Source organism: Lissotriton helveticus, chromosome 4_1, assembly GCF_964261635.1.
Source record: "Lissotriton helveticus chromosome 4_1, aLisHel1.1, whole genome shotgun sequence".
Classification (NCBI taxonomy): domain Eukaryota; kingdom Metazoa; phylum Chordata; class Amphibia; order Caudata; family Salamandridae; genus Lissotriton; species Lissotriton helveticus.
This window is the reverse complement of record NC_136063.1, coordinates 361,663,945-361,680,897: the sequence shown is the minus strand read 5'-3', so window position 1 is coordinate 361,680,897 and position 16,953 is coordinate 361,663,945. Positions and strand designations below refer to the sequence as shown.

Below are 16,953 nucleotides of genomic sequence, written 5' to 3'. Positions count from 1 at the left end.
CCTGGTCCTGGGCCGACCTCTGCTTCAGGGTCTGCCGCTTCTAACCAGTGAGTCACACTTCTCCACCTACCATATTGCAATGTTTGGCAGATCCTGCATATATGAAATATGTCAGCACATTTCATAGAATTTATGCTACGTTGCCTCCTTCTTCAGGACAAAACTGAAAAATACACAATCTTCCACACAAATTCATAGCAAAAATTGTTTAAAAAGTTCAGTGAGGTAAGAACTCCTCAGCCCAGCCGTCTCTTTCAGATCAAAGATGGCAGTATGGTTTCTTATTATTTATTATTATTAAAGGCATGTTGTGTATTTCCAAAATTGTACATCATACAACCACTCTCCCAGTTTAAAGAGTCTAATATATAGACATTTGCATGCTTATTGTGGAAAGTTCTAACCAGGCCAGTTTTCTGAGGGAACTTGATCCTCCTCGACCTTTTAAACTCTTGCATCTCCTGCTCTTGTAAGACCATTTAAAGTCTTTTATGCTTGAATTCCAGACCCATGGGAGTACTTAACTTGAGGGATAAAGAGCCCTCACTAATCCGTCCTATTACCCAAGTGACCTTCGCAACTGAATAGGGCACCATTTACTTCTGCGATCCCGACAACGGGGTATCCAAGAGTTTAAAAGGCCGAGGAGGATCAAGTTCCCTTGCAATTTGCGTCCAGTATTTTTTTGACCAATAACACATTTTAAGAACCAACTTATGTAATGATAGGTCAGCTTTTAAAATGACATGTCATCGTGATTCCAAATCCAGCCTACCGCGTGAATATTAATGAGGAATGTTGTAAATTGCAACTCACTACGATTGGAGGCCATCACAGGGATAGGGGCTTACTTGAGTCAGCAAACCACCATGTTTGTGATTGCCTTTCAAAGGTAAACCTTTTTTTTATATGCAGCCAGAAAGCTGGGCGGCATTAGAAAAGAAAGGGCAATTTTTTCTTTGTTTGTTTGAGAGTTTGCAGCGATCTTATGAACCACTGCCTACTGCTAACTAAAAACCCCTTGACTTTTGCGAATGGGTTACCATCCCAATATGGGGGTTGGTAACTTATCAATGGTTTACCACCGCTCTTTAGGTCCGACTACTACAAGCTGTTCCAAATATCGATTTCTTATCCATTTCTAAACCCATTTTACGAAAAGTTAAAAAGTTATCACTTTCTTAAGTGTGTATAGTACATTGCTAACACCAGTTTTTGGTCTCAAACTCAGGATCGGAGCAAATGGGATCAAAAACTTGCTTTGTACATCTGGCATGTTGTCATTAAGGACAGTTTTAAACAATATTGGCCATGTGTTTATTTGCGAGACACTCCCTTGACATACAGCTCTCCAAGCAATTTTATGAGACTGAAAACCAAAATGTAATAGACTGATGAGAAAAAAGATAATTTAAATTCTGTTCAAATTCCCGAGAGACTTCTGCATGTTCTTATCAGTGACAATAGATTTGGAATTAATACTGGGTTTTTTCTCTCCGATGCCTGAGACGTGCATGATGATTTGATAGGAAATTAATCTTTCCACCCAGGTTTATCTCTTTCCTTGTGATATATCTTTTCTGGACAAACCCCAGAAAACATCATGAATGGCAAACGCTTCAAAAAAATCTTTCACAAGTCAAGTATTCATTGAAAAATACTTGATAAATGTGGTAGAAACTGCAATGCTGTGGTGATTTACACTAACAATGTCCTTGTTTCGCTGTTATCAGGTCAAGATTGCCTATGGGAATAGTGCCGCTAATCAATTTTACAACTATGACACACAGAAGTCTGCTGTTTTGTCACTTCAAGAAGGGCAAGGGTAAGTTGTAATTTTAATGATATTTATTACATTTATTTCTCAGGCTATGCACTTTACAACAGCAAGACAGTAGAAAAGAGTAGCAAATGATTTAAAAAAATCTAAAACGATACGGAAAATAATGAATAAAATATATTACAAGGCATTTAGGATAAAAATTGCAATAGAGATCAAGACAGTTAGGATTTAATTTGCAACAGGCAAATACGTTCATATTTAGCAGTTTGTTCAATCTGTTAAAAGGTAATACAACATTTAAACTGGATTATACGGCTGATGGGACAGGATTCGTTGTCTAGGTAACTAGTTATGCAGAATTTTGTGTGCACAACTGGGCTACTTTGAAATCAGAGACTGTCAGAAACATATGCGCGAACCTGTCTTTTTTGTTCCTTTCAGAGAAAATGTTAGCAAACATATTCTTTCGGGACAAATAAAATGCCATAGGAAAAGAGAACGTATATTTATGAGACACTGTTAGAAGAAGTGTGTGCAAAGGTGAAATAGGTGGAATTAACTGTATTATTTACATTGCTGTACGATATTTTGCTTGCTGAAAATAACTTGGGGAGAGGAGTTGGCCTAACGGCTAGGGCGGTCAACCTCGAAACCGGGTTTGAGTCTTGGCAATGACGCTGAACATCCTGTGATTTTGGGCAAATCACTTAGGGGCAGATTTACAAGCCCCTTGCGCCTCTTTTAAGCCGCGGTTGCGTCACTTTTGTGACGCAGCGGCGGCGCTAAATATGCGCCATGGTGCGGGGTATTTACAACGTGACGCATCTGAGAGATGCGTCACGTTGTGAAGCCTTGCGCCACATGAAACCTGCGTCAGGTTTCATGTGGGCGTTTCCACGAAGGGGGGGGGGCGTTCCGTCGCAGAAACGCCCCTGGAAAGTGACTCAGTGAAATCTACAAGATTTCAATGAGTCACTTTACTAACGCTGATGCGTCAAAACCCTGCGCCTGCTTGAAGCAGGCGTAAGGCTTGACACACCATGTTAACAGATAGGGCAAGTTGGAAAAGTGCTGGAGTTGCGTGCCGCATGCAACACAACTTCAGCACTGCGCCGAATTCACTCCCTAGATGCGACACGCATCTGTTTATGCCTGCGCCATGGTGCGCAGCATTGTAAATGTGGCGCATCATGGGTGGCGCAAGGATAAACTTGCCTGCCGTATCTTTCCTGGCGCATCTCTGCTGATTTGCAGAGATACGTCAGGCAACATAAATCTGCCCCTTAATCTCCCAGTGCCTAACAAAAATGAATGTGTCCTCGTTGTAACGCAACTGGTGCTATGTAAAGTCCTCTGATACCCGATACTGGGTCGAGTTTGCGCTATGTAAAACTCCATAAAAAAAAAAAAAATAAATAAATAACTTCTGGGCAGTATGCAAAGAGCATGCCAATAAGTATGACTACAACTTTGGAATGATACAAGGGCCTGTAGCGGTCATGTGAGAGAAAAGAGTGGTGGAAGGCGCTGAGTAGAGTTGCTGAGTGATATACGGTTATGGCATTTTTTAAATAGTGAATTTAGTGTTACATTGCCTCCAATAGTGAATTCCTGGTGCTTAAACATTTAGCACACTGCCTTCAGGGGTTTGTGAGCATATGGCCCTGATTACGAGTAAGGCGGACTCATGGTGATTGTCTAGCCGCCACCAAACTGCGGGTTGGCCCACAGTATTATGAGTGTGGCAGTTGGACCACCACGAGACTGCCGGCTCTGCCGCAATCAAAGATCTTGTGTGGCCGAGCAGAGCTGACAGGGCCAGCAATATGCAGGTGGTGCTTCTGCAGCACTGATGAGCATAGTACAAGCTGTCTGTTCACTGCGCCTTCTGTGAAATGGGAGAGGGGAAAGGAAACTTAAGGGGCCCTAACAGGGCCCCTGCTACTCCTGGGCCTGAGGGTGCATGCGGGTGGGTTGGGGGTACAACATGTGCCACCCTGGATTTGCACTCCTAGTCCTTTATTTTGCCTCTTGCTGCTCATTTCTCACCTTTATCAGATCTTTATCAGACCTTGATCTACCTTGATTCTGCCTCTTTCTGTTCACAGCTGAGCTTCACTTTGCCTATTTCTGCTTGTTTCTCACTTTATTTTGCATCTTTCTGCTCATTTCTGCTGCTTTTTACACGTTTCTCACTTTTATCATGCCTGTTTCTGCGCATTGTTGACTTTTATTCTGCCTCTTTCTACTTGTTTCTCCCTTTATCTTGCCTCTTTCTGCTCATTGCTGACCTTTTTTTTGCCTCTTTCTACTCGTTTCTGACATTTATTCTGCCTCTTTCTGCTCATTTCTTAACTTTATTCTGTTTCTTACTGTGCATTTCAGACCTCAATTTTTTTTCTTCCTGCTATTTTCTGACTTTTATTCAGCCTTTTTATGCTTGTGTCACCATTATTTTGCCTCTTTCCACTTGTCTCCCACATTTATTTTGCCTCTTTCTGCTCATACTGATCTTTCTTCTGCCTCTTTCTGCTTGTTTCTCACCTTTATTCTACCTCCCGCTGCTCTTTTCTGACCTCAAGGCCCACATGCTCTCGGCAAGGAGCCAGTATTGCTGCTGTACGCAGGGAGCTAAACAAAGGCAGCTCCCTCCGTGCAGGAACCATCATTTTGTTTGTAACCATGCCTGCTTTTAGCAGGCATAAAAAAAGACGAAATCTCTGCATCCAGCAAGCAAGAGCATTTTGACAGCTCTCGCTTGCTGGAAGCGGAGCGTTGGCTCTGACTTGGCTGGAGCTGTCAAAGCTCCCATCAAGCCACAGCAAACAACTATGTTTCGGGGCTGGGAATCCTGGGACATAACAGAAGCCAGCCATGGGGGGTGGTTTTGCCCAGAGCCATTATTGCCTCCAGGATGGGGGCCAGCCAGCTCTCACCCTCTTGTGAACATGGGCTGGCCTTGGGAAGGTGGTGGTCCCCTGGTGGTATATAGCCTGGGAGGGGGACCGCGTGGCATTCTCCACTTTTAAAAAGGTATTTTAGCCCCGGGGAGGTGGTGGTCCCCAGGGGAGGTCCACAAGATCCCACATTACCATATTGCTTGCCTTGGGGTAGTTGTGGTTCCCGAGGCGTGGGGGCCACAAGGTACCTGATTTCATTACAGTTAAACTGCCCCTGCCAGGTAGGTGGTAGTCTCTGAGGCCTGGGGGGGGGGGGGGCGCATGTACCCCGTAACACTAAGATAAGCCCCAAGGAGATATTGGCCACTGGGGCTTAAAGGAACCTCAGGAAGGGGCCCTGGGTGCCCCACTCCTTTTTTAAATTTTGCACGCCTCCAGGACCTGGCCCATCCAGGGCCTAAATGTTAGAGAAGCACAGAAGCCTTTTTGTCATTGGGAGCCCTGAATCCAACATGACTCCTTCTGGAAAATAAAAACAAAAGTGTTTTTTGCCCCAGGTGGGGTCCCCAAGAGGCCTAGTAGGTCAGGGTACTCCTGCCCTGCCTCATCTCTCTTTTTTAAAAGTTTTTGGTGGGACTCGGATGAAACCAAGCCCCAAGATGGATGCCAACACTTCCAGGTTGAAGTGTTGGCAGCCAATCACATTTCAGCACTGGGACTGTCGGATCCTCAGAGGATCTGCATCCCAATATAAACAAATTTCACAGGAGGTTTAAGCCTCCTGCCAGACTCAAACCTGGTTCTCCAGCTTCAAAGTCGACCACCCCCGGAACCGGTCCAAGGATGCTTGTTTCCGGTCCAAGGTAGACCTGGCTTGGCTGTTCCAGCTGGACTGTTCCCATGAGGCATAGGGTCAAGACTGATTTGCCTATAGCTGGGTCTGAACTGGGGTGGAGAAGTGAGCTAAAGAACGATGATGGATTCAACCCAGATCTGTTTTGTGAAGTAACAAGGGCCCCCTGGTAAGGATGAGAATCCTGGGTCAGGGAAAACATACAATGTGAAGGTAAACACCCAGGCTATCTAACAAAACACTAGCTATGTATGCAACTGCACCATTACCAAAAATAAAGAACTTAAACCATAACACAAACAATCATAATGATATCAAAAATAGTGTGTTTTAATAAAAACAGGGATACATTTTTACAATGTAGTTATACAGTTATGATGAATTGTTGATAGAAAGTGATATATTATTATATTAAAAAACATAAATTAAAAAACATTAGAAGGACAGTGATACATGTCCTATCTATTGTTGCTGTGGCTGTTGTATGTGAGTCAACGCGTTTCGACACGTCGTGGTGTCTTCCTCAGGACTTTTATAGTTTCAGACAATTTATCTGACATAGAACTCTGTTTAGACGGTTCGTCTGTAGATTTCTTCAATTAAAAACAGAATAAGTGAGGCACCGTTATTTTCTTCCTCTAAAATTGGCATGTGTATCCTCAGTGTTAAGGATCCACTGCTCCCATCTCACTTAGCCTGTATTCACACTCTCAGTGGTTTTCTTCAAGTAAACGAATGCCTCTTGGCTATAGATAAAAACATTTGAACACGTATAAAGAAGTCTTCCAAATATACAGGGCGACACACCATAGGGCAGTAACTGGTTAATTTTCAAGCTAGCCCACGTAGTGCCAGTGAAAGATTACAGCTCCCCGCGTAAAATGACAGCGTCAACATGGAACTTAATAAAATCTCTTTATAGATGAAAAAACCGTTCGGAGTCATAAATGTTGCAGACACCGCTGCCGTCGGACGGGTCTCTTCGTTTCTCCCTTTCAAACCGCGGACACCAGCAGTTTGTTTTGCTGAGCGCTCGCTTCTATCAGGGCTCTAATGTTTGGCAGAGTCCCTCTTTGGCGCTTTTTCTCCATCACGAAATGGTCCAATCAATGGGCGGCTTGTAACGGCAAAAACGAAGGCCAGATCTGTGAATGGGGGTGAGTGTCTGAAAAGTTTCAGTGCTCCGGCCATCATCTCTTTGTGTTTGCTAAGTCAGCCGTCCTAGCCATTAAGCAACACCATTTCTCTTATGACCTAACATGTTATACCACTCATGACATGGTCAGTGATCTCACTGATGACATCACTCATTACAGCTTAAATGACATAACTTATGACATCATCCAGTGAGTGTGTTTTGATAACGCTTCTGAGACTTACACATATATACTAAGCTACTGCATAAGTTAAAAAACTATTCGTTTTGTAATACTAATGAATGATAGTGATTTTAACATATGTCATCTGTGTGTCTGTCTGTATCGGTGTGGAAGTGAGTGTCTATGTGGCTGTATTGTTATGTGAGTGGGTGTGTGAGTGGCTTTATGAGTAAATAAGTGGATGTGTCAGAAGCTGTATAGGTGAGTAAGTGACTGTAAGAGTGACTGTTTTGGTGAATGAATGGGTGTGTGAATGGCTGTTAGGGTGGGTGTGGCTGTGTGAATGGCTGTATAGGTGGCTGAGTGTGTGTGTGTGCTTGAGTGGGTGTATCTGTAACTAAATGGCTATGTGAGTGGCTCAATGGGTAAATGAGTGGGTGTACGAGTGATTGTATGGGTGGCTCAGTGGCTGCATAAATGTCTATGTGGGTTAGTGACTGGGTATGTAAGTGGGTGTGGATAGGTGATTGTCTGTTTGAGTGGGGGTATCGATAAGTGAGTAGGTATATGAGTGGCTGTTTTGCAAAGTAAGTGCCAGTGTGAGTTGTATCAGTGAGTTAGTGGGGGTGACAGTGTTTGTATGGGTATGTGAATGGGTATGTAAGTAGTTTTCTGGATGAGTGAATGGATGTGTCACAGCTGTATGGGTGAGTGAGTGGCTGTGAGAGTAGCTGCATGGATGAATGAGTGCTAGTGTGAGTAGTTGTATGAGTGAGTAAATGGCTTAGCATGTGAGTTATTACTAGTGTGAGAGGCTGTATGGGTGAGTGAGTAGGTATGTGAGTGGCTGCATGCATGGGTAAGTGGCTGAATGGGTGGGTAATTGCTATATGAGTGGCTGTATGAGTAGTGAGTAGTTGTGTGGGTGTATGAGAGTTGCATGAGAGGCTGCATGGGGTGTGAGTGGGTGTGTGAGTAGTTCTGTGGATGATATCATCAGTGATGTCATTTAAGATGTCATCAGTGATGTCACTGACTATGTCAGGAGTGATGTAAAATGTGAAGTCATAAGCAGTTCATTGCAATGGCTTAAGTTATAGTTAGCTCAGGTAACTATAACTGCTGAATTTCACTGGTTTTGTATGAGTGAAATCTGAGCCTATCTATAATATCCCTGTAACCTTTGTTTTTTTGTGTGAATCTCTTTGGTTTTTAACATTATTTACTAACTATAACCTCCCTGTAATCTTTGGGCTTTTTGGTGAATTTCTTATGGATTATTTTATTTTATTTCCTAACTGTAACATGTAACCTATGAGAGTGGATGTGTGAGTGTCTATATAGGTCAATGAGTGGGTGTGTGAGTGGCTGTATTGGATTGTGAGAGGGTGTGTAGTGGCTGTATGGGTCTTTCAGTGGGTGTGTGAGTGTTTTTGTGGGTGTGTGAGTATGTGTGTGTGAGTGGCTATAGGGGTTGGTGAGTGGGTGTGTGAGTGGCTGTATGGATCCATGAGTAGATGTGAGAGTAGCAGAATACGTGTGTGATTAGTTGTCCGAGTGTCTATGTGGGTGTGTCAGTAGATGTGTGAGCGACTGTGCCAGAGTAGAACCTCACCTGCTCCCTTATCCACCAAGAGTTCACAGTTTTGCACAAAATATCTACAAAACTGGCATACTTCCTACTGGTTAAGTACTAAGTTCTACCACATTGAGTACATGTTCAGGGAATATTCTACACTACATCTGTGTAATGGACCATGATGATATGTTTCCAGTGACCTTGTGTGATTTTCAGCAAGGTGATTGTTCCTTGTGTTCAAAGAAATTAACAAAGGGTATTCTGCAAATATTCTACTGGGAATGCACATTTTTTGCATAAAGTGTACAAACAATTATTATAACGTGTACCTATTCAGTATAATTGCACATGCCCCGCAATAGTTAACACTGCATCATAATTTATCCTCTTGACTCCAAGCACCCAGAAAGGCTTCAACCATGTGTAAAGGAACCATTACACGAGGTCCCAGGAACTGGCAATACAAGAATGTCAGTATATAAAATGCTGATAACAGCCTGCATATAGTCTAAAATGACCCCATTCAACACATTCTAAGATAAAAATAGATGCTGTATGCCATTATTGTAACAGATATTCAGATAACCAAGTACTATACACTTTAGATAGCGGAAGGTTTTGGAATTAGGGTCGTCTCATATGCCGACGATACCCAGCTGGTGATCTCCCTATCACGGGCACCGGATGTGGCAGCCTCTAATTTCAGGGCATGCATGCAGGAGCTTGCCTTCTGGATGGCCAAGAACTGCCTAAAACTTAATGGCAATAAGACCGATGTGCTTATGGTAGGGGGTTCTCCGTCAGGCTGGACGTCGGCTTGGTGGCCTCCGAGTCTGGGCCCCACTCCTATACCATGCACCCAGGTGAAAAACCTTGGCGTATGGCTGGACTCCAGTCTCTCATATGAAGCCCATACCAGATGTATAGTGGGGACATGCTTTGGAGTCCTTAAAAGCTTGCGGAAAACGATGGAGCTCCTTCCTACAGAGGCTACGAAGACGTTGGTGCATGCCCTCATTACACCTTGCCTAGATTATGGCAACATACTATATCTTGGCGCCACAGCTAAATGCTTGGGAAGATTGCAGGTGGTGCAGAATGCCGCCGCACGGTTGGTACTGATGCAGCCTAGGAGGGCGGCCTCCAAAAGAGCATTAGACACCCTGCATTGGCTACCTGTAAGGAAGAGAGTGATGTTCAAGGCGCTGTGCATATGCCATCGCATCACCCAGGGCACGGGCCCTTCCTATCTGAAGGATCTTGTTACCAGCTATGTGCCCGCAAGGTCCCTGAGATCGAGTGGGATCGGCCTGTTGCTAGTGCCGAAGGTAAAGAAGGCCAGAATGGGAGGTAGGTCCTTTAGACTTCTGGCTGCTCAGAGTTGGAATAAGCTCCCTCTGAGCCTCCGGATAGAAACTTCTGAATTAAAGTTTAGGAAGGCTCTTAAAACCTACTTGTTCTCATGTTGATTAGGTGGGCTGGTCTGGACATGGCTGAGACTCTGCCAATTTCTCTCACTGTAGCGTGGGGACACACCGGTGTGGCGTAACCATGCGCTCTATAAACTCCTTATTATTAGTATTATTTAATATTAAAAGGTTTGCAGCCTCTTCACTGGTATAAAGTTGTATGAAAGGTGTACAATATTATGTATCAAGTATCAAGTTGCCTGTGTTTTGACAGAGACATCAACAAACAGAAACTGCAGAAACTGCAGTAAGAATATCACAATTGCTCTTTTTCTCACATAAACAGCAAGAAGCTTTTAGACACCTTTTAATATCATTCATCTGAAACATATTAACACCTTTCCTAACTTTCCCTCCATGAGGACATAATACATGTTGTCTGATAATGTACCTCCTGCAGAGACGCATGTAGAACTGGGATGCACAACATAGGGTCAGCTCAGAGAAGGCACGCTCCTGCCCCTACACACTCACTGTTCTGCAGCACCTCATGCTTTAATTGAGGTAGCCATTTCTGCACTATGATGGGAATCTAAGTGCTTTGCTGTAAAAGATTGGTTCAGTCTGCCTTGGTCGAAACAGGGAGTACAAGCATCACTGCTGGGTGACCACTCATGGCATGTTCAGTATTACCCACTCCGGAAGCCCCATCGCAAAATATAAAATGTTATCAATGTCATTGATTGTTCTGTGAAATTATTTGCAACGTATCATGTGACGATGAAAAGGCACTATAAAAGAAGATAAGACATTGCAGACACACAATCTGGTTTGTTTGCATCTCGACAGAGAAGAAAACAGCTTTTGAGACTCCCCAGCACACTACAAGATGTATATTCACAATGGGGTTTCCACGGCCTACCAATGAATGGCTACTGCAGCCTGCAAGCCCAGTCACTCATTAAAACCCATAATGCTTTCATGCAAATCAGGATGCCTCAGCCACAAACCAGAAAGCTATCACTAGGGCCTATTTTTATGATGCTGGTGTCACCCTATGCCACAGTCTCTTCAAAAGCACTTTAAAAAACGGATGAGACATCATATACATTCCATATTCACCCTGCTAATCTGGGGCTCACTGCCCTCCTCTCCCTCTTATGAGGAGTTTCTTATAAAACAAAGGTGGGCGAGCCATTTACACTTTTTAATTGTGAAATGGGACACATAGCTCCTCCGTAGGAAATTATGCTGCCAATATGAATCCCGAAGCAGAGTCTGTAAATGTGACAGAAATGCCAGACAGAATGGCAAAAGGTTGTAGTAGTAAATTATTCACCCCAGACCTGGCCCTCAAGGGGGCTGAAAGAGAAAGGTGCCTTTTTTTCATTTTGGCGTGAATTTATGAATCTGTCGCAAAACCGCTGCAAACAGGACCGGGCTAGAGGGTCAGGGTATTCCTACCCTGCCCCCTTTTCTTTATTTTTAACTTCACTTTTGGGAATCGGCTGAATCTGAGTCCCAAGATGGCTACCAATGCTTCCTGGTTGAAGTGTTGGCAACCAATTAGATCTTTGCACGAGATTAGGAGGATATTCAAGAGAGCACATGGTTTTCTTTTAATAACTCTAAAAGTGCTGAATGAATTTACACCAAATACCAAAAAGCACTGCTTCTGTACAAAGATCTAGATTTCTGCCAAATTTGGTGAATTCCGTCCAGCCATTGGGCTGTAGTCGTGTTCAAAATCCCTACGGGAATTAACATGGGAAACACACTGCTTTTGACCCACCTTTTTCTTGGCTCCCATTTCACAGATCACCCTGAAACTTTCTATGCACAATTAGAACGTCTGGCACCCTTTTCGGGGAACATTTGGGAAGATTCCTCAACTGGTGACAGAGATATAGGCAAGCCAAAAACACTGTTATTATGGAAACTAGGTCCTAATTATAACTACCTACCGGCGACAAGTTATAATTAGGAGCTAGTTTCCATAGGAAAAGTGTTTTGACTTGCCTATGTCTTTTCCACCGGTTTAGGATATATATATATATATATATATATATTTGTATATATATTTCACCTACTGGTTGTCACCAGTAGGTAGTTATAGTTAGGACCTAGTTTCTATCTAAAAAGTGTTTTTCAATTGCCTATATCTTTGCCACTGGTTGATGAATCTTCATGAAATGTTCCCCAAAAATGTGCTGGTTACTTCAGATGCTGTCTGAAAAGTTTTGTGGTGTTTCATGTAGCGGGGGTCGAGAAAAAGTGGGGGTTCCAAAATGTATTTTCCCCATGTTAATTCCAATAGGACGATTAGACACAACTACAGCCTGAACCACTGGACAGAATTACACGAAATTTGCAAAAGGCTAGTTGTTGGTCCACAGATCATGCTTTTAGTGATTAGGTGTAAATCTGTTCTGTAGTTTCAGAAATATTAAGGAAATCAAAATTTCTTTATATAGGGACGCAGATCCTCGACAAATCCATCAGTCCTCGTGATGAAATCTGATTGGTGGCCAACACCATCCAGGAGGAGTTGGCAGCCATATTCGGAATTGGCTTTAGCTGAGTTCCACAGAAACACTAAAAAAGAAATAAAGGGGGTCAGGGTAGGTATACCCAACCCCTTTGACTGGTGGAGGGGTGCCACCGGGACCCCGCTAGGGACTGAAAAAATTTATGTGGGGTAAATTTTGCCACAAACTGATGGTTGGATCAGCAGATTTACTGCAAAAAGGAAGCCCGCGGGTGAAATCCATGGAGCCACTGCTTTTAATTTTGCAGTGGTGCCCACGTGGCATCCCTGCGCCCTGAGAACCACCACCTCCCAGGTCAAACAATGGTAAGTTAATGCTTGGGGGCTGTGCACCCCCCACCGGCTCGGGCCACCAGCTTCCTAGATCTTTAACATGATTGAATGTAGGAGCCACACCAACCCCCCCACGCCACCTGCCCAGGGATTTAGTTGAAACCAATGCAGTTGGGACGCATGGACCACCCCACAGCCGGGAGCCGCTACTTCCCAGGGGCTTTATTTTGATTGAATGCTGGTAGGGCCAAATGGACCCCCATAACCCTGTGGACCACCACCTCCCTGGAACTTTTCTTAAATTTAATGCTGGGGCTGTACGGGCCCACCCTGCTCCGTCACTACCACCTCCCTGGTGACTTTACAATATGGATGCGGGCAGGCCTGCTTGGCCCGCCTGTGCCCCGGGGATCACCACCTGCTGTGTGCCAAATCCAAGAAAGGAGGGGGCTGTGCTGTCTCCCTCTTGGAGCCATACATTACCCTGGGTACTGCCAACACTCAAGACCAGCTCCTACTATGTCCTGGAGTCCCCACCCCCTGGAAATAGCTGTTTACTATGGCTTGGTGGGAGCTTTAACGACTCCCACCTTCCCACAGCAAACACTCTGCTTTCAGCAAGTGAGAGCAGTGAAAATGCTCTCGCTTGCTGAAAGCAGAGCATTTGTTTGTTTCTCTGCCCGCTGTCAAGCGAGCAGGGAAACAGACAAATTACTTGCACACACAGAGAGCTGCATGTTTAGCAGGTCTCTGTGGCTCCGCAGCCTTAAGGCCCCACAGTCCCTGCAGGAGACCCGGAGCTGGCAGGGACTGCAGGGCCTTGAGGCTCACCCGCAGTTCCAGTGCAGACTGGCTGGCCTGGGTGGGACCAGGGCACACAGACACATATGGCTGGACCTCGAGGGATTGGGTCCCCAGGGCCAAAACTGGCTCGGGACGGGGCGTGTGACCCATTTGGCCAAAATGCATAGCACCTCTCACACACTCAGTCGCACTTACTCACCCACTCAAAGAATGAGACTGGTATTAACACACCACTCCCAGATCGATACAGGCACTCACAGACCCACTCACAGAGACTTCTGTATGTAGTTACAGACCCGTTCAAACAATAGCGCACATACTCACAGACCTGACGCATCAAATCAAAGACCCACTCAGACATCATGCGGGGGCTTGACCACAAAGGAGCCAAATGCAGCCGCCCAAGGTGTGAAGTTGGATGCCTGGGATGGGGCTGGCGGTGCTGTGCATAGCATGGGGTTAGGTGTATGCGGGGGTTGGCTGCAGGGCCTGGCCACAGGCCAGGTCCTGCAGCCAACCCCCTGCTGTGTTACAAAATATAACACACATACTCACAGACCTAGTCAGATGACGCATCAAGTCAAAGACCCACTGATACATCATGCAGGGGGTTGACCACAAAGGATCCCAATGCAGCCGCCCAAGGCTGAAGGCTGTGTTTGGTGTGGAGTTGAATGCCTGGGGTGGGGCTGGTGGTGCTGTGCATAGCATGGGGTTAGGTGTATGCGAGGGGTTGACTGCAGGGCCTGGCCACAGGCCAGGTCCTGCAGCCAACCCCCTGCTGTGTTACAAAATATAGAAGTTCATTGAAAAATAAAAGTTACGGGGATGATATAGTCAGGAAATAGATTTGAAAAAAAAAACGAAATTCACTAAAAAAAACAAAGGTTATAGGGACGTTATAGTTAGGTTCAGATTTAACTTGTACAAAACTAGAAAAATTCAGCAGTTATATTTAGCTGGGATAACTATAACTTGCTCCCCCGTAATGCACTGCTTATGACCTAACATATTACATTACTCAAGACGTGGTCAGTAGTATCACTGATGACATCACTGGTGACATTTCACATGATATAACTGATGACATCACTTATGACATCATCCAGACAAGTACTTACACACCCACTGACACCCCCAAACTATCTGTGAAAAACCCTGTCACACACCCACATAAACAACCACTTACACACTCACTTCCAGAACCATACAATCACTCACACACCCTTTCACTCACCCATTTACTGACTTACACACCCATTCACAAACCCATAAAACTACTAACACACCCGCTCACTCATCCAGGCTGTCACTAACTCACCCACTCACTACTCCAGACACTCTCTAAGACATTCATTAACTTGGCCATACCCTTTCTCACACTACTACTCATTGATCTTTATAGTCAGTGACTAGGACACTAACTCACCCACACAGGCAATGCAACACCCAGTAAGTGAGCCATAAACACTCACTGAGAGTTACTCACTGACAGATACAGTTACTGACATACCCACTCACTCACCGATACAGCCACTCACAAAACTACACACACCCATACAATCAGACACACACTCAATCTTTCACTCACATAGCCACACAGACACACTCACACACACAGACTTTTGCACACCAACGTACTCACTCATACAGTCACTGACAGAGAAACTCAATCACATTTACAGCCACTCCCACACCCACTCATTCACCCATACAGACCATGATGCCACCACTCACTCACTGATACAGCTATTTACACAACCATAATTTCTGCCATTGAGTCTCTGACACAGTCAATCAATTATGCATACAACCACTAATATACCCACTCACTCACCAATACTGTCACTAACAAAACAGTCACTCACATATACAACCACTCACCCAATGTGGTCAATAACACACTTTCCCATATAGCTACAGACACAGCCACTTACGAAACCTAACCAGAGACTCATCTCGCCACTCACACATCCATATACTTGGAACCACTTACAACCACTGACTGATGTTATCAGTGATGTCATCAGTGATTTCACTAAACATGTCATGAGTGATGTAATATGCCAGGTTATAAGCAGTGCATTGCAGATGCACAACCTACAGTTAGCTCAGCGAAGTATAACTGCAGAATTTCTCTGGTTTTGCATGAGTGAAATCTGACTCTAACTATAGCAACCCTGTAACCTTTGTTGTTTTCAGCGAACATATATATATATATATATATAATCAAGCTCCAAAAATCCACAGGATGTTAAATCCAAAAGAATGCAGCACACGCAGGGGTGGTTCCAACCAAGATATTTAATGTTGGAACGCTCACAGCTTGTTGCTGTGAGCGTTCCAACATTAAATATCTTTGAATAGCACATTTAGTAAAAACATGGCATACAACAACATAGCATACAAAGTAACAACATAGCATAACAGAGTTCGGGGGATAAAAGCAGAGTAGAGAATTGTTCTGAGCAATAAAAATCAATTTGAGATTGTGCACGTCTTAGCTTCGAAAATTTGTATAAGAATACTTTTGTATAAGAATCCATGGTTCATGATGGATAAACACACACAATCAATCAATGATTGATCGGCAACTGGATTTGACCCTCTCTTTACCCAAGAAGGTAAGTCAGCATGTTCACACTGAGGTCTACTATGCAAGGCGGTTAAATTCCTTCTAATGCATAATCTAGCAATTGATGACATGCTGGTCAGCTTGCTGGTTAATAGTACTACAGCTTCCAATTCTGGATATTTAATTTATTCAAGTGTTATAAGTCCATTGGCTGGTTTACATAAGTTCACAAATATATGGACGGTGTAACCCGAACATTCAAGTCACCCAAACTACAGACAATGTTTTGTGGAAGTTGCACATAAATATCTTGAATAGTTTTCATTCTTGCAGAAAAAGCCCCAGATTATTTGTGCATGGGAAATGTAACCATTTAACAATAATAAATCCACATTTATTATATTGTGAGAAAGTAGAGAGTCTACGAGAGCAAGTGATTTTAAATGCTTGAGAAAGATGTTCAAACAGTTCTGAGTCGCACTGCAGCACTAAATATGTTAGTTAGTTGATATTACTTCAACTTGAAAATGTGAAATGTTGTGTAACTCAAAAACAGCCAAACTGAAACTTGGCTTGAAAGATATTGCAATATACTTTTAGCCTATGTAGGGTTAGTAATATATTATTTAGAGGTTGATATTTACTGTTCTTTTTAACTGTGCGCAAATCCATAATGACAAAATGTTTATAGGATATCGTTCCTATATGCTTAAGTAAAGTTATATATGAAAACATTACTTAGAACAAACGTGTGCAATTTTCATGGAAGATTAAAGACAACTTTAGATATGTTACATCCGGTCCAGATTTTGACTCATTTGATTACAGCCACATTTTTAAAGATCAGGATACATTAACCAGATCATGCAAAACAAAACTGGAGACACCAGTACTTTGGGGGCGGTTCACA

At 43.7% G+C, this 16,953-nt stretch overlaps 1 protein-coding gene across 1 annotated transcript in view; it reads left to right on the top strand.

Annotated features, from left to right (window-relative positions):
- Positions 1-16,953, top strand: part of PKHD1L1 (PKHD1 like 1) — a 466,042-nt gene that overhangs the window by 19,327 nt on the left and 429,762 nt on the right. The window contains exon 9 of the mRNA XM_078686145.1: positions 1,734-1,825. Coding sequence (XP_078542271.1) covers positions 1,734-1,825 — 92 coding nt within the window. The remainder of the gene's footprint in view (positions 1-1,733; positions 1,826-16,953) is intronic.